Source organism: Nannobrachium achirus, assembly GCF_963921795.1.
Source record: "Nannobrachium achirus genome assembly, chromosome: 7".
Lineage (NCBI taxonomy): Eukaryota > Metazoa > Chordata > Actinopteri > Myctophiformes > Myctophidae > Nannobrachium > Nannobrachium achirus.
The window spans coordinates 21,165,831-21,188,785 of record NC_137816.1 but is presented as its reverse complement, the minus strand read 5'-3'; the positions used below and the strand labels follow the sequence as shown (position 1 = coordinate 21,188,785).

The window sequence follows — 22,955 nt, the reverse complement described above, 5'->3', positions numbered from 1 at the left end:
GAGGCAGAGTGTATTCCCACTCCACTCCGGGGTTCTTCCCCTGCAGTAGGATCTGTACAGGGAGGGACACGCACAATTAAGCTGGAGGTTTCACCAACTAGATGACTACTATAACCACTAGTCGAACTAGTTGAGTATACGTTTTTAATTCTTGTAAATCTTTTCTTAATGAATCAGGGCAGTGTATTTACAGCAGAAAGTTGTGGGCCCTGAAACTTAATGTCCTCTCAATACATACATGGTAATTGTTGTCAAACCAATCAATTTAGTTTCAATTCCAATGTTGTCTGCAAATGTTTTGTTTTCCTACAACACACAACGCGTGTATTTTATGTTAACTAAAGAGCTGGAGAGACCGGGAGACCCATGATGCTAAACAAATAATAATAATAATAGTGTTCATTTAACTCTGAGAATGTAAAATGGAACCAAATAGACCCATAATAAGCTAAACCAATGCTTCCTATTCTGAAACCGTTTCTCACTGAAGGGAGATTTATTTAGACGTTCAAGTCAAGAATACGTCATGGATGAATGCAGACATGCAGACATATGCACCTGAACTTCCCGAAGGCCTGTCATTTAAGTATCATTCACTTCCAAGAGAGGAATGGACTTATATAGAGGAATGGCAACATTCATTTCAGAGCATTATGGTTTCAGATACCATCAGGTACCTCATGTTAAACACACAGTAAACTGATCTGATGGTCAGTTTCTTCAAACAAGTGAAGACATCATACAGTGTTCACTTACTGACTATTTGTTATAGACTGGCAGAATCAAATTGATGATGTCTTTGTTTTGAGTAGGCACAAAACATCGTGTCTGTGAGAGGACGGCACTAGTCTAAAATGCCGTAATTTTAAAGTCAGCACAAATTCATCTTGGTGGAGAGCTACAGTAGTCAAAGAAAATGACTTCCCCTTCCCCAACACATCCATACTAATGTGTCTAGAACCGCTAGCCACAAACCAAGCCCAGTGTCACTTTTTCTAGCAGGCACTGTGACTCATAAAGGTTCCATGTCATCTCATCTAAACCCCAGTCAGTCGAGGGTAAAATGACTGAAATGTCTCATGGGGAAAATTACGGCGCTCACCAAACTGCCTAAACAAGAGAGGTACACCGCACTTCCTTTGCTGATGTTAGCCATAGCGACTAGCCAAAACCCCCTGCCACCAGCCAACCTCCACCGTCCACCAAACGAATACTTTAGGCTTGTCCAAACAAACAGATTTTCACCAATACACATACATCCGTTCCCCGATTAACAAACAGTAACTTCAGCCAGCGGCTGCAAGCGCGCAAGTCAACGTCACACAGGTTTTTGATGTCCTTTTAATAGAGCGCCCACAAATCTTTAAAATAAATTACTTTCCTCTCAAATCTAACCGGCAGTTTATTCTACCAGACAAATAAACGTTCATCCATCCATATAAAGTATTTTAGACATCCAGTCTAAAACAACTGCCCTTGGTGCCCATTTCTAGACTGACAATATTGGCACCAAAAAATCAAGGTCACCCAATGCAGCCTCCAGTGACTAGTGCTCGTCAACAGCCTTCCACGCCTAACAAGTATTTCTGTTTCCTCTTAATACCATTACAACTTACAATGTAGGCATTTAGCAGACAATCTTATGCAGAGTGACTTACAATAAGCAAGATAATCACAAATCAGAGAGACTTAACATCAGTCTACACAATATACTAATCAAAATAATAATCCGTACAATGAAACTGAATGGTTCACAGACCTTGGTGGCACTGAAAGTAAACTGTTTAAATGTGTGTGATCCGTGATAGGTCCCATATGAGGCCTATAACAAGGTGCACTGGTTTTCACAGCTCTGTACCCTATAGCTCATCAAGTCAAATCACTTGAATACACTTCCTGAAAGTCTAATCGCATTCCCAAAACTCCAAGTGAAATCCCCAAAACAGTCAAATATCATGAGAGATATTACCATGAGGTGTGGACTCAACTTGGACTCAACATTTCTTCATCACCAAAATGTAATATACCGGTACATATACAGAGATTTCTGCCCGACAGAAACGATATGTTTGTGAGTAAGCTATTATTGTGTTCACAACTTGCACCTGTGGGATGGAATTTACAGCATGTGTTTTCCGTTACTCTACAGTTGTGTGAAAGGAAGTTAAACTCACACAACTGGCTATGTATGAATAGGAAATGTACAAAAAACCCAACTACTGTCAAATCAGTTTTGACTGGAATAACAGGAATAATGAGAAATGCATCCACACTATGACAACTGCAATTATATCTTGTTTTGCATTTTGTACGAACACAATGAGAAGTGAAATATTGTATTGGCCAATTGCCTTTAATTGTGTGGAGGTTTCGAGGCACTGAGAGAGAATGAGGTTAGAGTGTTAAGAAATGCATCGAAGCAACCGTAGCCAATACATGTCATTATTTTTTTCCTCCTAAGCTTTGTATCGGTGTCAACCCAGGACCTCCAGTATGTTATGGGACTCTATTAATTACAATATGGCAGACATGGATATCCATCTGCATCGCCCATCATCCATTTGACCTATGACCCCACCACAAGAATGTCAATTCAGGGGAGTAATCCTTTCTTGTTTCCATAGAGCTGACCATCCCTCTCCCCCTCGCTTCTTTCACTAGTTCACCATCCCTCTCCCCTCTACCTTCATTCACTAGTAGAACAAAAAAAAACTTAAAATGTCATTAATTAAAATACATTTCTCTCTCTGTCTGTTATTGGCTGTTCGGATATTTCATTTTCAGGGGAATATTTAAGTCTCCCTTCATGCCCTGCCCTTTATAGCTTCTCATATCCATAGAGTTTAACTGCGGAATTCTTAATCTTTTAATCTCTCTCTCTCTCTCTCTCTCTCTCTCTCACACACACACACAGACACACACACACACACACACACACACACACACACACACACACACACACACACACACACACACATACTTAACCCTAACCCTAAACCTAACCCCTAACACTAACCCTAAACTTTGTGAGGACCGGCAAATGTCCTCACTTTCCATAAATGTCCTCACTCTGTTGGTTAAAAACTCTCTCCGGTCCTCACTCGGTAGTAAGAACAAGCACACACACACACACACACACACACACACACACACACACACACACACACACACACACACACACACACACACACACACACACACACACACACACACACACACACACACACACACTCCTTTTTGTAATTACAAGACATACTTAGAGAGATTACGGTTGTGTCATCTGCAGATCAGCACCATGCTACTGCTGGACAGAGACAGACACGCAGACAGACAGACAGACAGACAGACAGACAGACAGACAGACAGACTGCGTGGTTCATACAAGTTGAGGCTCGGCTTAGAGCCGAATGACAAATCAGAGAAATCAAAATATGCTGATCAGACAGTATTATATGCTATTATGTCACCTGGGTGGTTGCTGCTCTAAACAATAATTGGATGGATATGAGACGCATGAGACGCAGAGACTTCTCGCATTTATTGTAAGATTATAGTTATATATCATCACTATCGGGCAGAAACCTTGTATGGCCATCACTGCATGGCAGAAACCTTGTATGGCCATCACTGCATGGCAGAAACCTTGTGTGAGTGACAGACGCTGATTGGCTCTTACAATACAGCTGTGGCACCATGTCCCGTTTGATGAGATGAGATTCTTTGTGTACGAGGAATCTACAAAACAGTGTCAAACTGTCCTAAAAGAACTGTCTGCTAACATAACATCATCTAAATCAGGGGTTCCCAAACTTTTTTGTCTCAGGGCACCCCATAAATATTTTTTAATCCGAGGCACCCCTACATTATAATTTTCACTCCCAGCACCTTATATTTATAGCATATCGTCGTTGTCGGGTAGAAACCTTGTATGTCCAAAACCGTTCGTTTTGTATTTATCATCTATAAAATGTACTAAACTAGTGAAAACAGCCGATCTACAAGCACACAACGCCTCGCATCGGAAAACGTTGAGATAATAGCCATTTTGGTTAGAACTGACTGAAAATAACTTTGTAGTTTATTATCAAATGATCTCGCGGCACCCCTGGACTGCCGTCACGGCACCACAGGGTGAAAACCGCTGATCTAAATGTCAAAGATGGGGAACCAATAGTTCCTGCGGTGAAAGATTCTTCAACCTGCACATTTGCAGTTCAACTACAGCCCGAGGCGTGTGAGGAGAGAGGCTAGCTTTTACATGACTATCACTAGAAACACACTAACAGTCTAAACTTCACCTGGTTTCCACTTCTGTTTCAACAGCTCAGGGTTCGCAGGTCAAGTGAAAAGAAATGCCTCCAGCTGACAAAGCTATGGAGGTGAACGTCCCACCACTCACTTAAACACACACTCGCTGAGGGACCAGTGTTGCCAGATTTTGCTGATACATTTTTGAGCGGTGGTTACACCGTCTCCATAGCGTGGCCGTGTGTGTAGGTATGTTTGTATGTGGGTGGGTGGGTCTGTATGTAGCCTCAAGCCTGTGGTGTAGTACCTTTTATGACCACACATGTTAAGGGAGGGGCGCTGTTTTCAGGCACACACACACACACGCGCACACACACACACACACACACACACACACACACACACACACACACACACACACACACACACACACACACACACACACACACACACACACACACACACACACGGGGGTAAACCACCGCTCAGTTCACACAGGTGTGATTTTTTTTTTGAGAACCCCTGGTTTATACAACATTTGGGAAACAAGCCCAAATAAGCAACTACACTTTAGAAACAAGCCTAAAAACATAACCCACAATCAATATTTACAAGCAACTTTACAGAAAAACAAGCCCAACGCCCGCTTATAATAAGAGGACATGGCAATGCTGGTTAAGAGGATATGTGTGTCATGTTCCAGTGTTTGAGAACAGGCAGAAACTCGCTCTCACCTCTGAGCTGTGGGGCCTGACAGACAGACACACCAGCACACTGTTATAAATGTGCTGAGGTGATCGCCACCTCGTAAATCCTGTCCTTCCCCCCGATGCGAACATCTCACTCTGAGCTACACGCAGTGGTGTAAAGTAACTACTGTACTTAAGTACTTCTTTTCTTCAGTATTTATATTTTTCAAAACTTTTACCCCACTACATCTCAGAGGTAAATATTGCACTTTTTACTCCACTACGATTATATGAAAAGATCTCTGCGTTAGCTACCTTTCACTCATTTTCGGCAAATGTTATTCATTTTTATGTTTTCTTTTTAATATTTTCTTCTTTTTATGTACTTTTTTGTACTTGTTTCTTTTTTTTTGTGCAAAGCACTTTGAGTTGCATTTTATGTATGAAAGGTGCATAATAAATTAATATCATATAAATATATACAATATTATCATTATCTTCAATTACGTATTCGGAGCTAAGTCAAGTGTGTGTGGAGAGGTTATATGTAGAAGATTAAATAAGTGAGTAAACAAAATATTTGTCAATAGTTGTCTGAGAATTCCTTTAGCCGAGGACAGCTTTAAGGCAAGCACATGTAAATACCGTGAAGCTCTGTTTTATAGCCGAATGGTTAGAGAGCCTGCCTGGGAAGCCAGAGGTCTCATGTATGACTCCAGGCCCCAGCAATGTGTCGTAGTGTCCCTGAGCAAGACACCTAACCCCTAACTGCTCCCCGGAGCACAACATTAATAGCTGCTCACTGCTCCTAGTAGTTATAGCAGGGGTCTTCAACATAGCTAATAGAGAGAGGAAGCAGGGACCCCCACAACCTTTTCAGTGATTCCATATAAGTTTCATTGTTTGACAGCACAATCATCAGTGGATTTTGGATTCACATCAATTTGTGTTTTCAGATATGTGAACCATCAATACTTAATTAATAAACGTGACATTTCTCTCTGTACTTAGTCTGCTCTTTTCCCCCTTCTACACCAAACCTCTTTGCCAAAAATAGCTGATCTACAAGCTTGTAGATTTGCTATTATTGGCTAGAATATGGACACTAGGGTGGTTCATATAAAAAAGGAGAAAAAGGTTTCTATCTCACAAAGATTTGGAGGACCCCCTGTAGTAACTCTGAGGACCCCCTAGGGGTCCCGGACCCCCTGTAGAAGACCCTTGAGTTATAGGCTGGGTAGAATGCAGAGGACACATTTCAACTAAATATATAGTGACAAAAAGAATAAGGATGATGAGGTTCAAGTGAGATTGAAGTTATTTTCAATCTGTCATAATGGAAACGGACATGCTCTGAAGTTTCACTCATGTCATACTGTATCTTAGTGGGGAAGATTTACATATTTAGATGAAACATGAATGTGCTATGAAGTAACAATGTCATTCTGGGGCGCTGTGGATGAAAAAAAATCCCAAACTGTTACTTTTCAGGATTCAAATTCAAAAGTAGCAAAAGTAGCACAAGCTACTGCTACTACAAGCTGGAAATGTGTCGCAAACTGCTAGTTTTGATACTTGAAAAAAGTAAAAAGTGAAAATATGGAGATTGAACTGCTGTTTGTGGAGTGACCTGAGCCAAAACAGTTTAGCCCCTTTTCCACAGGCCCAACACCACACCACTCCAACCCAACCGCCCACTTGTGCCAATTTTTCCACTACAAGGACCTGGTTAGAGTGGTTTGAAAGTGGTACTAAACGTGGTACTAAAAAGTATCCAATCTAGAGTAGGTCTGAGCTAGGCCGAACAGGGCCAAACACTTCATAATGACTGATCACTCACTGATCAGGGGAAAAGGGGCTAAATTTGAGACCCACTAGCTGTGTTCTCCTCTGCCATGTGAGTCCTACACTCTGTCCTGAATGGCAGCACAATGGCCCTTTTACACTAATTGACCAATGTCTTTTTTCCTTTCATCTGCCGCCTCTCTCTTCTTGTACAGAATTCATGTTCCTTTTCTTTTTCCTTCTCTCTCTCTCTCTCTCTCTCTCTCTCTCTCTCTCTCTCTCTCTCTCTCTCTCTGCCCCTCCCCTCTCTTGGCCACTTTGTCATGCCGTCGGTTTAAAGCTGTTGGCCTGGTTTCATATAAATCCCAATTATGTACATAATTCCTGATTCTTTTCTTTCTCTCTCTCTCTCTCACACACACGAGGGAGAGAGAGAGAGAGAGAGAGGGAGAGGGAGAGGGAGAGGGAGAGCGAGAGGGAGAGAGAGAGAGAGAGAGAGAGAGAGACAGACCGTCTGGAAGTTCAAAGCACACAGCGGGCTGTTTGAACTCTCCAAGCCGCTTGTTCAATGAGATGAAAGCCCCCCCCCCCCCCCCCCCCCCCCAGTCCCAATACAAGGACCCCGATGCTATTGGCCGCCGTGCACAATTAAATGACAACAGTAGCTCCACAGTGAAGCCCCTCTCCTCCTCTTATCCTCCTCCTCCTCCTCCTTCAGAGACACTTAACGTACCCTGTATCTCTCTCTCTTTCTCTCTCTCTCTCTTTCTCTCCCCCTCTCTCTCTCTCCTGCCTGCCTAAACCCCTCCTCCCCAGTGTCACCAGATTTTGGGAGAGAAACAAGCAACAACAACAAACAAAAAAACCCTAACCCCCCCAATTAATAGGATATGTATTTTGCCACGTGTGTGCCAGGGTGACACACTTACTACACTTACCAGAAACAAGGCCCCCCAAAAAGACACATCCGACAAGTTCCAATATTTATAAGCAACTTTACAGGAAAAGCCCCCTTGTAATAAGCAGACTTGGCAACACTGCCCCTCCTCACTTGCCCATTCTCTGGTTATTTTTATTTTTTCTGAATGATGGCGCTAGCTATAGCTGCCAGGACGCTGTCACTGTCAATTCCAGTTTAGCAGCAGACATCAAAGGCGCCTTACTTCAAACACCAGGCTCTCATTAGTGGGTCCGGCGGCGCTCAGGCTCTCCGGCCGGTTGGAGGAGCGCTGGTAGTCGAAGGTGGTGCCGGCGAAGTGGAAGCGTCCGGGCCAGTCCACGGTCCAGTCCCCGGTCAGGTGGTACCTCCCCGGCACGGTGGCGCTGCCGCTGCGCACCGCCAGGTAGCTGCTGGACACCTCCAGCTCCTGGACACGGATGCTGCGCGCCCCGGCCGGCACCGTCACCATGGAGTAGTACTCTGAACACACACACACACACACACACACACACACACACACACACACACACACACACACACACACACACACACACACACACACTTTGTAGTACTATACTTGAAAGGACATGAAAACATTTGAAGCTGCCATTGAAATTAGCCGCCAAATGAAGCTAACATCGGCTATCGGTGCGCGACTCCAAAAAACTATGTGGAATTCAGGTATATATAACTTACTGACACGTAACTGCTAAATGTCTAATCCTAACCCCAACCTCAAAATGTTCCTAATTGTAAAACTAAAAATCATGTGAAACCATGTAAATCAACAATTGTTTCTAAATTGTGCTATAGGCCTATTGGGAAACACATGTAAAAGGGTTAGACAATAAGGGCACATAATAGCAACCACTCCTCCTCACAGCCAAGCTGACAGCTGAAACAGAGCAGTGAGTTGTTTGTCTTTGTTCTGTGTCATGCCAGCATCGTTCAGGCCACTCGTGGCATGTTTATGTACATATTGGCCCAGGCTTCCAAATATGAGTATCGTATCATTCGGTACCCAAAGTGTGTTATAACTCCCAAGTAGTTTTGTACTTTGAATACATATCTTGAAAAGCCTGGTCCATGTGCAAATCAAAAACACAGCCTACTTCTAGAATCAGTATAATTAAACCAAGGGTCTTCAACAGGGGGAGTTACTACAGGGGGTTACTACTTGGGTCCCCTACATCTTTGTGTGATAGAAACATTTTTCTCTTTTCTCATATTAACCACTTGAACCCTAGTGTCCATATTCTGCGAACTTTAGCCAAAAATAGCCAATCTACAAGCTCACAACGCCTCGCAGTCGGCTATTTTCGGAAAAGACGTTTGGTGTAGAGGGGAAAAAGAGCAGACTAAGAACAGAGTGAAATGTCAAGTTATGTATTGACGATTCAAGTGGTTAAATACGTATCTGAAAACACAAATTGACATGAATCGAAAATACACTGATGATTTTGCTGTCAAACAATGAAACTATATGGAATCTATGAGAAGGTTGGGGGGATCCCTGCTTCATCTCTCTCTCAACTAAGGGGTCCTTGGCCTGAAAACGTTGAAGACCCCTGAATTAAACCATTCTGACTCTGAAAAATGTATTCACACACACACACACACACACACACACACACACACACACACACACACACACACACACACACACACACCCTCCCACCCTCCCACCCTACCGTTGGCTCGGTGCTGCAGGGTGTACTGGCCTCTGTAGAACTTGCAGGTGGAGTTGTTTCCTTTACAGACGCCACATGCATCCAGAGTGGCCTTGGATCCCAGCACCTGATCACAGCCTACAGCCTGCACACGCACGCACGCACGCAACGCACGCACGCACGCACGCACGCACGCACGCACGCACGCACGCACACACGCACACACACACACACACACACACACACACACACACACACACACACACACACCTTTGTAATGCTACCCCAAGTTGGTTTGTTCAGTGACACAGAGCTTGATGTGTGTGTTCCACCTCTACTGCCCTGTGTTACGTAACTGTCAGATAACATAAACGATAGTTTCATTGACATTGTATAGACTGACACTGAGTGGTCCCTGGCTCCACACACTGGCGGAACAAGTCAGAACCAGGCCTGTATGCAAGCCACAATGATCGGGCCCCCGCATGTGATCTGACCATAGCTGACGGCCGGGGCCCCGCGGTCCGCGGGCCGGTAAGCGGCCGCTTACTCAGCTTACCGCCCCTGGCTCCACCTATACCTATAGCGTTGTGGAGCCGGGACCCCTGGCTGCTCCCAATGAGGATGTCTGTCCACTACCTTTTAAATAAAAACTATAACTAAATATATTGACAATTTCCTCAAGAATAAAAAACTAGGCGGCAGTGTTTGGCACAGGGGCATAGTTCTGCCGATTTAAAATGACTCCAATACGGAACTAAAACTTCCTATGATTGGCCGCTAGTTGCGCTGTTTCCCCCCCCCGGCCGATCGCAAAAAGAATTTCCCACCATTGGATACCATTCATTTTCCCCGATTTTCCCCTTTCGTTTTCTAACCTTAATTAACATTTTCATGAATACTGTATGGTTCCTATCGCTAGTTAAAAAATGCCTTTCAATCACCATCATATTCGTTTTGTCGAAATGTGGTCCAATGTATTTTAAAATAAATGATAAAGTTGCGGGGGGAGGGGGGCAACTAAACTGATAGCAGCCGGCTGTGTTCTTCTTCGTGTGCTGTATTTCGGGAGGCTCCGACTACATTCTCCCATGTATCCCTGCGTTGCACGTGACCGTTGGCAGCCAATAGCATCTCTGATGCTTTTACAATTCTATTTATTTCTATGATTCCAAGGGGTAGAAAGGGCCATTTGCGCTGCATAGAAACCAATGGCTTCATTTCGTCCATATTTTTCTACAGTCTATGGTTTGGCAGGGACTAATGGAGAAGAGATCCAGTAGAAGAGAGTATAGTATAATTGTATGCTTGGTTTGCACGCAGGGTGTCGCGCTCCAACAATAGCCGATCTACAAGCTTGTCGATCAACTTTTTTTGGCATGTATACGTACATCAGACAATAGGCATTGACGCAGCCGCGGTCCGCCTTATGATTGAATTTTATTCAAAAGACTATGAGACAAAGAACAAATCAAAGTTTGCTGCCAAATGAACACTGGGTCCGCGTGCATGTTGCCTCTGCCTTTGGTGTGAATGTGTGTGAATGTGAATGGGTGAATGTAACACACATTGTAAACTGGATAAAGGCCCTACAAAAGTACAGAACAATTCGGGAAATAAGAAGCAGGCACCATTCTAGCGAGCACCGTACCTCACACACTCCTTCGATGCAGACACCTGCTTTGTGTTCAGAGCAGGAGGTGCCATCTTTAACCTTGCTGGACATGGCGAAGAAGAAGTCAAAGTCCTCTGCAATGCAGTAGAGCTTACAGATGTCCTCATCTGGAGACACAACACAGATATGTACAGTATATCAGCAAATGAATAGATAGATTGTATAGATAGATTTTTAAAATATTTTCATCTTTTGCTGCTGTCCGGCAGAAACCTCTTATCTCCTTTTAACTTTTCATGTTTTCTGGTAAATGAATATAACCCACATGATCATACTATAACTACAGCGTCACACAAAAGCATCAAAGGTAGCTCGAACCGTGGCGTGAAGCGACACATTTCGAGATTGTAGATCTGCTCCTTTTGCTACTTTAGAAAAGTAACGGTTCCTGAAAAAGTAACAGTAACAGAAAAGTAACAGTCTTTGAGATACAAGGTTTCCACCCGACAACAAAGATATGCTGGTGTCCCATGTCTATACAATAAATGTAATTAGATAGCACACTATGTAAACTGATTCTAGGTTCACTGTTTACCGGGTGACCTACGTAGTTTACTGAGGAACTGACCACACTGTCTCTGGGCATCTGGTGTACATTACAGTGTGTGATTACCTTAAACAAAATGACAGAAAAGGTGACTGACTTCTGTGAGGCAAGCACACACAGAAGTGCTGATCTCAACATTCACCTTTCATCCATCGACAAACTAAACAGAACCCATGGGACGACAGCCAAGAATACCTCTCTCTCTCTCTCTCTCTCTCTCTCCCTCCCTCCCTCCTTCTCTCTCTCCCTCCCTGCACAGGTAAAAAACCCTGGCCTGCGGGCTTCCTTTTTTAATGTATCCCAGTGTGTGAGAGCGTGCAGGTGGCTACATGCCCCTCATACACACATTACCCTGACAGCTTATTCTAAAGTCTTCCTCCAACAAGGAGCAGAGTGATGTCTTCCTGCAGCTGTTTGGCTCTCTGCTCCGCTGGCACCAAACCCAGGCTGGCACCGCCAAGCAGCGTTGCCAAGTCTGATTATTATAAGCAACTATTTTTCTGTATTTTTGTTTTAAGACGCTGATAAATATTGGAAGTAGCAGGTTGCGTTTTTTTCTTCGTCACGTTTCTAAAGTGTTAAGGTCTTTGCACACTGCTGTGTTTCTTTGGACGAATATCGGAGCGAATTCCGGAGCAACGTACTACGTCGTATGTAAATAAACAATCTACCTCACGCTATGTCAATCACGCGTGCACACTGCCGCCCGTTTCGTATTTATTTTCGGACCAGGGTTGATTTTTTGATTTTCGCAACATGTCACCACTGGGTCCCTTCTTTCTCTCTCTCTCTCTCTCTCTCTCTCTCTCTCTCTCTCTCTCTCTCTCTCTCTCTCTCTCTCTCCTCTCTCTCACCTTTAGTTGATTATTTGGGCTTCGTTAGTAATGTTGTTTAAACCAGTGTCTCTCATAACATTTTCATGTGAAGGACCCCCTTAACCCATTATTAACGCCTGAGGCCAATTCAACAAATCATCTCTGACGGGTGGAAACCTCATATGTCCAAAACTGTTACTTTCCAGGATTCCAGGAAAAAAATGAGCAAAAGTAGCAGTACAATACTGCACAATACAATGCGGGCCCCACACCTTGGGGTGTTTTTGTCACGGTACATTTGCACATACTTGAAATTTGTCCTCTGCATTTTACCCATCCTATAACAACTATAGGAGCATTGAGCAGCCATTGGATTCTCTATCTACAGCACTCGGGGAGCAATTAGGGCTTAAGAGTCTTGCTCAGGGACACACATGGACACATTACTGACCTGGCCGGGAATCTTACCTGGGACAACCAGGGGCTCATTAACCACTCAACTATGGCCGCCCAGATCAACAAGCTCAAAACGCACGTCGCTTCGCACTGCGCTTTCGACCTTGTAGATCTGCTTTAGGTACTTTTATGTGACGCTGTAGTATGATCAAGTAGGGCACGATACAAAAACACTATGTTAGAAAATGGAGAAAAGAGGTTTATGCCTGACAGCAATGAAATTCCTTCTAAATAATGAGAGTTTTCTGAAAAATCTTTGCTGCTATATATAGCTAAAACCTAAAATTACACCGACCCCCATCTGAAAATATTTTGTGCCAGGAATCCCCATACAAGATTTGTGTATGACTTTCAATATTTCAGAAATATTCAAAATATTCCCCCTTTTTTTCCTAGTCGTGCTCAAACTGATGTTGATGCAATATTAGCGCATTTAGCTGGGGACCTCCTGTGTTTGTGAGCATGCATGCAACCTAAAGTTGCTCCCTTTGGGCTGGTACACCTGGCCGCTTGTTTCTCTCACAAAATCTGGCAACTCTGCTGGCACCATAAAGACATTTGGTTCAGCTGATGCTGCCTGAGACGCAGAACTGAGGCAAGAAAAAGCTTGTCCTGAACAATATGCAATGCAAATGTTTACTCTGTGAAACTGAGTCGTGTAAACAGTGATGTGTTTAGTCACATGTCTTTGCTTGTGTGTTTCGTGGAAACCTTTTATGGAGGTGCTTGTTGTTAATAGACGCCCACGCAAATGTGATATTGTACTGCGCAATCTAAAGGCCCACACACAAGTGGGTCTCTTATTACAATCTGTCCCTCTAAGATACAGAATGTCAATAGGAAAATGTTACCAATGTTTCCATTAGGAGAGATAGAAAATATAAAAGCCCAAATAAGAAAATAACTATTCCTGGATCATGGATGAACATTCGCCCCAAAATAACCGATCTGGGAGCTCACAACAACATGTGCAAGTTATTTGGCGATGCATTTCTGGGATCCTTCAATTGTCACCTGGTCAGTACAGCAGAAGCTCACAAGAGATTTGATGTAAAATGAATAGCATTCAATTCATGCAAGAACAAGACACAGTTTCTGCTTACGCCTTCAGGACATTATAAGTATGCTTAATAATGCATTATAGACACTGGATGCATAGCAAGTGTTACCATATATTTGATACAGTAGGCATATTATTCAGACAATCTTGTATCTCCACACTTCTTTATTCAGTGGTTGTGTGTATTACTCAAATATCACTGCTGAAAAAAGATGGCTGGCTGAACTTCATTTGAACTTGATTTGCGATTAGACAAGCCCCAACCGTCATTTACATGCAAGCACGCTATTGGACAATTACTTACTGTCCACCTATTGTAGAGTTTTTTATAACTGAGAGGCCACCATGGTGGTCTGTGTTACCGTGGGAAAAAGTCTTTGTTAAGAAGATTACTTGTACTTGTTCAGCACCAAGATTGTTATTGCTCAACAACTTTACTCTAATGTGAAAATGAATATCAGTACAATTACTATAAACTGTTAAATGTTTTGTATCCGGGTAGCTCAGTCTGAAGGCTAGAGCTCTCGCCTTTGGGCCACAAGGTCATGGGATCGAACCCGGGCACCGCCAACTCAGTGTTTGAGCTTGGGTGTGTACTGGGAGATGAAGGTAGGTGTGGCGCTCTACCTCAGCATTCCATATCCCAGGGGTCTAGCGCATTGTGATGGGGATAAACTGATAATCCTCTCTGACCTTTTTAGGACACATTAGGTATGGTCAAAAGAATCAATTCACCATTTTCAGCCTCAATTAATCGATTTCACTTAAATATCCAGATCAAGAGGTTTTACCACACTAGTACCTCATGGCACGTTGGTCCATGAGAGTTGTTTTTAACCTATTAGGACCTGTGACCGATTATATAAATGCCTTCTAAACCAGTAGTTCTCTGGCCGCAGACCCCCATCTGAAAATGTTTTGTGCCAGGGATCCCCAGAAGAGAGGATTTGTGTTAAAAATATTCAATATTCATGTTCAAACACTTTCAAGATGTTTCAAAAAATAGCAGCTGTACAAGCTTATTTTCCTCTGCATTTTAAATGTGTTAAATGTGCTTCATAAAAACATTTGACTCAATCTTGAAATGAGTACATTTTTGTTTTGAGAACTATGTGATAAGTACAGTGTGTGACCTACCGTCCACTTTGGTGTAGGGTTTCCACTTGTAGTACCAGCCCCTGAAGGGTTTGCTGTTGTACTCTGCACACTGCTGCGACCTGAAGTCCACTGCTTCAGTGGGACATGGTCTGGTGTTGCACAGCTGGTTGAGACGGCTGGAGCCGGTGCAGAATCTACCGTTGTTCTGCGGCCTGGAAGATGGAAGATGGAGATGGAATTATTTCTGTGCTTATTGCTTAATATCACTTGGGTCGGGACTTGTGTTTGCTAGTTTGACCACTTAAAATAATTAATAACCAAAAATTAAGCTGATATTGTGGATTGGCTATTTCTTATGCATGACATTGATTGATTGAAACCTGTATTTATTCTCGAGAAGAGCATTGAGGTTTACCCTCATTTGCAATACTGTCGAGATTACACACATAACATTCAACACTTAAGACATATACAGATATAAAACACAGACGCAAAAAATAAGACCATAACAGACAACTATTAAGTTAAAAACAGTTACAGTGAGGTAGAGAGATAAAAGAGCAGGTTATTAAATTGTCCATGGGATTGGGGCATTGATTTCTAGTGCGAGTTACCGTAGATTGTTCCTTGAAATTGGAGCATTATAGCAGAAAGCAACTTTTCCCAGTTCAGACTGAACAAAGACATAAAAGATATGCTGACTTTTATGGAATCCAAATGACTGAAATCAAATGACTGAAATCTGAAAACTTGAATCCATGTAACTCAATACATCAGATCAATCCTTCTGTCCAGCAGGGAGCTGAGAACAACGCAGATGGTTGAACAATCTGCACATTAGGATGACACATTTCACAGTCCTATTCCAGTGTCTTACGTAAATGTATGTGCATATGTAATGTAAGTGTGCATAGACATGCCAAAATGAACATGAATGGAATGAATGAAAGTGAACAGAACTTACAATGGGCATATCAGTTACCACCAGTGGTGTAAAGTAACTAAGTACATCTACTGAAGTACTGTACTTAAGTACAATTTTGAGTGTTTCCAATTTTCAATACTTTTACTTCTACTCCAATACATCTCCACCCCTTATAGTGCTAGGGGACGAGGTGGAGTCTGAAGAGGTGAGTCTTCAGATTACGGTAGAAAATTGGGCGTGAGTCTGCAGTTCTAACACCAATGGGGAGTTTGTTCCACAGTTTAGAAGTCAGGAGGGAGAAGAGACTGGGATGTGTTGAGTTTGATTTGTTCCGAGATTGTACAGATCCGACCTATCGTTTTATGGACCCGACACAACTAAAATGAGTTTCTAACAGGCTAGATGTCACTTACATTCCATAATGAAACCTAGCAGCCACATAGCAGCCTACCATAGACAATGACATTAAATTGCATGTTTTCACCTCAATGAAAAATGAATCCATGATTGCACAATGCACATGCCACGGTGCACATGGAGGTATAGTTTGATACAGTCTGAGTCTGTATGCTTTAGTTTCCACTCACACTGAACTGACAGCAAGCGCAGTTCAACTTTGTTTCCCTGTATATTGCACTGCAGTAAATTGATCCCATGTCAGTGCAATCATCGTAGCACTTCATGCTTTTCTCTACCGATCAGTGCTGAGCACAGGTCTTCAGAAATACTGTTCCTATGAAACAGTGTGGGCTCGCTGCTCCATCAAGGAGAATAACCTTAGTATATAAATGAGGGAGAAGCGCCTTTGTACTGTCGGTAATTTCTTTGAGGAGTTTAAACTTGGTCTATAAAGTTTTGTTATAACATACTGGTCTCGCCTTTCAGCGAGCCCACAATGATAAACAGACCCGAGGTCTGTGCAAATAGAATCGGAAGTGACCCGGGTCTGAGTGATTATGGTAAAACATTGATCCCGCCTCGGGTCCTGTCGGGTATTTTCGGAATCGGGGGAACACGTGAAGAGCTCTACAACAAACAAACTCCCAATTGCAGTTAGAACTGCAGACTCACTCACACTTTTCCACCGTAATCCTCAGACTCACCTCTTCAGACTCAAGCTCACCCCTTTGCACTTGACCTAGATATGTGACAACCAGGCTGAACAAAATGTGTAGTTATAGTAGTTAGTTAGTTAAGTAGTTAGTAGTTAAGTTAAGTAAGTAAGTAAAGCTCAATTCAAAGTGTCAAAGTGTAAGTCTGCTGTGGATCCTGCCAGGCTTTGCCAGAGAGAGATGACCAGGGCCTGGGGTTTCATGGGTCCCACAGATCCTATTAGGACAGACAGAGACGGTCCATATGGTAGACTGCTTAATACAGTCACTTCACTATGACGGGGGTCCTTCCACAAAGCAAAACAAGTACTGAGATGTCCTCTAATCTAATGCAGTGGTTCTCAACCTGTGAGCTGGGACTCACAGGGGGGTCACCACATTTTTGGGGTGTCCCCAGGAGACAGTGAAGTGACAATTTAAGGACTTTTAAAATACCTTTAAAATACCAACACTTTAAATGAAAAAAGACCATTACTGCATCAATAGTAACCAAGAAACTATACTGTCGCCTCACAGCTAGAAGGTCTCCGGTTCGATTCCCGCTGGGGACACTATGGGCGCTGGGGGCATGTTTTCTCCTCCGCGTCATCAGTGCCCATACCCTAGGTGGGGTTCGAAAAGGCCTATCTGTGTGGAGTTTGCATGTTCTCCCTGTGTCCCCTAGGGTAGGTAACCTCACAAAAAACATGCAGTAATTGCCTGGTCTCTAAACTGCCTCCCCCTGACCAGCCGACACTGGGCGCATGATGAAGGGGAAAGGAATTGGTTGAAATAACGTGTTCCTTCCACACGCTATGTCCTACCGGGTAAACTCCCCCGTCAGGTGATAAGAAGTGGCCTGTCACTCCTCATGCATTGATGGAAGCATGAGCTCAGTTCTGGGCTCTCCCCAGGTTGGCAGAGGGAGAGTAGGGCCCAGGATTACAGTTTAGGCAATTGGCACTGGGTGAGTCAACAGTGAAGTACTGAGGATTGTATTTAAGTGATTACTTGTCTGACAATACAAATCAACATGAATGCAACACATTATATACAAAGAAACAAAAAACATGACACAGCACTGATGATACTCTCTATGAAACCCTATGAAGCTAGCTATGAAAAGGTTTAACCTGCAACACAATCATATGTAGTGGGGGTCCCTGCTTCATCTCTGTCTCAAACGTTGAAGACCACCGTTCTAATGTGTTCCGCTGTGTTCTCTCATAAACCATCGCTCTTCATTTGTCTTCAACTTCTAACGCGACATCTGAATCCAAAACAAGACAGAGATCTAGTTTAAATGGCTTTGTCTAGCACTTGTAATGCTCTTGTTTCTCCTTCCCTCCCTGGGTGTCCCGGGGGTCGATTAAATCTGCCTGGCGACAGAAGTTTGAGGACCAGAGGTCAACGTGTCAGTCTAGTCTAGTGTTCCACTCCCTTCAGTCACCTGTTCTCCATTCCTTTCTACCTCTCCTAGGTCTCTCTCTCTCTCTCTCTCTCTCTCTCTCTCTCTCTCTCTCTCTCTCTCTCTCTCTTTCGCACACACACTGGTCAGGAAAATGGTCCTCTCTACTAGGACATTTGGTCAAGAAATTTTGGTACAGTATAATAACACAAGTACACACACACACACACACACACACACACACACACACACACACACACACACACACACACACACACACACACACACACACACACTGGTTATACTTAATACATCTCAGCGTTTTGTTAGTACTTGTGACACCAACTTAGTATAGATCAGGCAAAACTCCAACCTTAAACCTAATTTTTTAACCATGAAACATCCATTTCTCTTGTGAGGACCTGGACATTCTCCTTCTCAAATGCTTTGGTTCACAAGAACAGTAATACAAGTCGCTGTTGGGTGAAAACCTTGTATGTCCAAAACCCTCCCTTTTTAATAGGCCTATAATTATTTTAAAAACCTTTTAAAATAGTGAATATAGTTGTTCACTACTACTACTTTTGGGCTACACTCTCGTATGATGAAGTAGTACAGTAGTAGTGGGGGGGACATAAAAAGTTGAAATATGGAGATACAAGGTTTCTGCCTGACAGCAACGATATACACACACCACACACATACACGCCGAGGGCTTCACCCCAATAAAATAAAGTGTCTTTACGAGCGCGCTGCAGAGAGGTCAGGGAGCTATCTGATCATATGGGCTGAAACCCCTCAAATGAACTGGATGACAAAGTCTCCCCACTCCACAAAACCAGGTCAAGACGGCGAACCTTAATCTCCCAGGTCTTGTTTGGAAGGATTAGGTTGACTGTGTTTGATCCGGCAGGTGGTCCGCAGGGAGAACGGGGGGGGGGGGGGGGGGGGGGGGGGGGGGGGGTATGTGTGTGTGTGTGTGTGTGTGTGTGGGAAGGGCGGGGATTCTGAATTAAAATTTCTTTACTCAACTACTTGAAACCCTGGCATCCCAATTTCATTTTAGGTGAAAAAGTATTTGTATTTTTAGGTTTTTTAGAAACGTTTATTATTTTTTTTTTTTACTGATTAGGTGTGTGGTCTACCTATGTTATTGTTTTTCTAGATTGATATTCATTTGCATTTGTTATATTGTTGTTGACATACTGACATATTATCTTGATTATTATATTGATGTACCTGCTTATTGTAAATCGCTTTGGATTAAAAGCGTCTGTAAAATTAGATAGTCAGACAATGTCATTCTAAAACTACCAGTTCCATTTCATACCGTATGGTCAGTGCAAATGTAACGGAGGTGATCCGAACCTCCCCACCTGGCTTCAAACCCAGGTCTCCCACGTGAAAGTCCAATATCTTAACCATCACTCCAAAGGAATATCCCTATGGAATGAGGGCAGATACTAGACTTTTGAGGCTTCAGGCCGGGGCTGCGACTCTCTCCGCCACACACATTATTAATCTAATAATCAGTGTAGTGAATGATGACACAGTAGATTTTTAAGTGTGAGCCTGTGTGTCTGATCTGTGACGGGGGTTTTAATCAGCGCACACCATGAGCCTGGTGGTGCTGGGATTGAGGCTAATCCATGTTGTTCTTCTCAGATTAGGAGCACAGGAGCCCCGGCCTAAATGTCAAACATGCAAAAACTGTTATTCTCACGAGCCTGTGGCTGCAGCATGACTCTAGTGTCAAATATTTAACCACTTTGAACCCTGCATACTTCATTGGAGGGGGTCCCCCAGGGGTCTCCACTTCTCCTCCTTTTTCCCCCCTCTACACCAATTCTCTTTACTGAAAATAGCTAATCTAGACGTTATTCAATATTAGCTAATCAACGTGTTGTGAGCTTGTAGATCTGCAATTTTCACAGACTGTATGACATGCCCAGAACAGGGATGCTAAGGGATCATGTGTGTGTGTGTGTGTGTGTGTGTGTGTGTGTGTGTGTGTGTGTGTGTGTGTGTGTGTGTGTGTGTGTGTGTGTGTGTGTGTGTGTGTGTGTGTGTGTGTCCGTGTGTGTCTGTGCATGCACCTGTAAGCACCTAGATATGACGACCATGCAGATATAACTTGGTCATCTGTTCTCATGGTTTTGTTACTTAGGTTTGTTTTTCTTGACCACAATGTTAACATGTTATTTAGATAGATGCTAGGTTAATTGTAATTGTTATTTTTTGATAGCATATTGTTTAAACCGATGCTAGGTTCTTGGTTTACCTGTGGTAATGTGGTTATGTAGCGCTATATTGGATCACTCCAATATATGATAGTTCCTCCGCTAGGCGGAGCTACGAGCAGACTTACCGATGATTCCCGTGCATAAAGTACGGGAAGTGACGCGCGCGAGGTGGAGCCTCCGTATGCACTTTGCCCCGCTTCCTTCTTCCTCTTTTCTTTCCTCGGCGGCTATAGAGAGTGGACGCTTTTGGTAAGAGCTCTGTGTTTACCGTGGGAAGCTATATCTCGCTAGGAGTAGCTAGCTGGCTTGCTGGCTGGCCCCTCCGTTGAGTTTGCCTCCCTTGTCGCCCCTTTCGGATTGGCTTCTGTGCCTCTTTCGACAAGGGGTTTGTCTCTGTGTTTGTTAAGCTAAGGCTAAAAACAAGAGTCCCATTCACCGTGTTACGGCGGTGCGAGTCAGTCGTCTCGCATCGCGGCGCTAAGAGGGTTGCCCTTATTTGACTAGTTGTCTTTGTCTGTCTTTTGTTTACCGGTCCCTCCCGGTATTAGTTTGGGAACGGCGCCTTCCCTAGACGGTAGTGGAGGAAGCTAACTAGCTGGCTGGGCCGCTAACTGCTTTGCCTCCCAAGGGGAAACGTGACGCTAAGTTGCGTTCTCTCCTCCGTCTGTCACTCGCGCTCCAGGGTGAGCAGCTGTTTTGAGTTAACTCTTAACGGGCAAGGCGAGTAAAATCGACAAAATCTGCAGGACACGCAGTACACAAAGCACACAGCTGAACTTACTCAGTAGTTTGCAGTACTTTACTTTTCACAAGCACGACTTGAGATTGACTCAGTCTACTGTTCCCTTCAGTCACCAAGCACACACATATTGTTGTATATATTTTTTGTCCTGTCCTACGTCACCCCGTATAAAGCCAAAGGGCTAATAAACGGTGTGTGATTAGGTTTATACCCATATTGTTATATTAGTATATAAATATTTATATACATATATAAATATTAGGTCCTGTTCTAAATCTAGGGTTGCCACCTTTCAGAAATTGAAATAAGGAACACCTATTCTGGGCACGCGGTGCGTGTGTTCCGTGCGCGTGGCACAGCCGCCGGCCGGCGAAGAAATGCAGTCCCAAACCCATGAAATGCATAGAATAGTTATAACTATAACACACAACATGGTATAACCTATATTGTATTTTTGCTATGTTTGATTTGTTCTTTTCTTATTTAAATAAAAAATGAGAACTTCCCCATAGGGGTGCTGTAACACCTGCAGCACCCTAGTTCCCATGCTGTTCCCACGCTCCTGCACAGTGGCCACTGTGCCAAAAAATCACATTCACTTTCTCTTTCAGCGGAGATGCGTGGAAGCAAAGAAAGTCACCACAGTTTGATTTGATCATTGCTTTAGTCAATTATGAAGGGATTTTAAAAATTAAAACGTCTCCATATTGCTTGGGAAGTCTTTGCGATTCGCTGATCGCGGGATTTCACATCGCGATTTCAGTTTGAAAACGATTAACCAGATCTAGCACTAGTTTTTTTCTGCTTTTAAAGCGCACGGTGTGCATCTGCCTGGTGGAAGGAGGAAGTTCAGTGATCACTGACTGTAACTAGGCAACGGTGATTGACAGCGACATGCAGTGCATAGCAGACAGGGGCCGGGCGGAGAGGAGACGAGACAGTAGGCAGAGCGTAGAGCGCACCGCAGCGACTGCGAGCCGCCGCACAGGCGGTCCTTCGTGCCTCTCCCTCCTTTTGCTGTCTTTTCCTGTGTTTTATTTCATTCATTATTGTTAAATTCTGTGTTGAGGTTTGTGTGACAGACCTTTATGGGGCATTTGGTTAAATACGGAACAAACCGCGTTCCGTATTGGTTCAATACGGAACGCATCTTTTAATTGTCCAATACGGAACGATTCCGTATTATACGGAACGGGTGGCAACCCTATCTACATCACCCTGTATAAAGCCAAGGGCTAATAAACATTGTGTGATTGGGTTTATACACAGCTTGTTTATATATAGTATATAGATATTTTTATATTTATATACATATATAGATATTAGTCCTGTTCTACATCACCCTGTATAAAGCCAAGGGCTAATAAACAGTGTGTGATTGGGTTTGTATGTATTTGCAGTATATATATTATATTAAATATATATATATTCTGTCTGTCCTATAGATCGCCCGTTAGAGCCAAGGGCTACTGAGCGGTGTGTTAGGTCTAACTACAGTATGGCTTTTAGCTGTGCCTCATGCAAGGGGCCGATGCCCGTCGGGGATGGGCACCGTGTCTGTAT

General features: G+C 43.4%; 1 protein-coding gene across 2 annotated transcripts in view; it reads right to left on the bottom strand.

Annotated features, from left to right (window-relative positions):
- adamts18 (ADAM metallopeptidase with thrombospondin type 1 motif, 18) overlaps nt 1–22,955 on the bottom strand; it is a 78,121-nt gene that overhangs the window by 18,637 nt on the left and 36,529 nt on the right. For both annotated transcript variants that reach the window (XM_080730670.1, XM_080730671.1), the window contains exons 10-14: nt 15,023–15,195; nt 10,984–11,114; nt 9,354–9,477; nt 7,886–8,142; nt 1–52 (exon numbers count right to left, since the gene is read on the bottom strand). The exon at nt 1–52 is cut by the window's left edge and continues 69 nt beyond it. In XM_080730670.1, coding sequence (XP_080586796.1) covers nt 1–52; nt 7,886–8,142; nt 9,354–9,477; nt 10,984–11,114; nt 15,023–15,195 — 737 coding nt within the window. The remainder of the gene's footprint in view (nt 53–7,885; nt 8,143–9,353; nt 9,478–10,983; nt 11,115–15,022; nt 15,196–22,955) is intronic.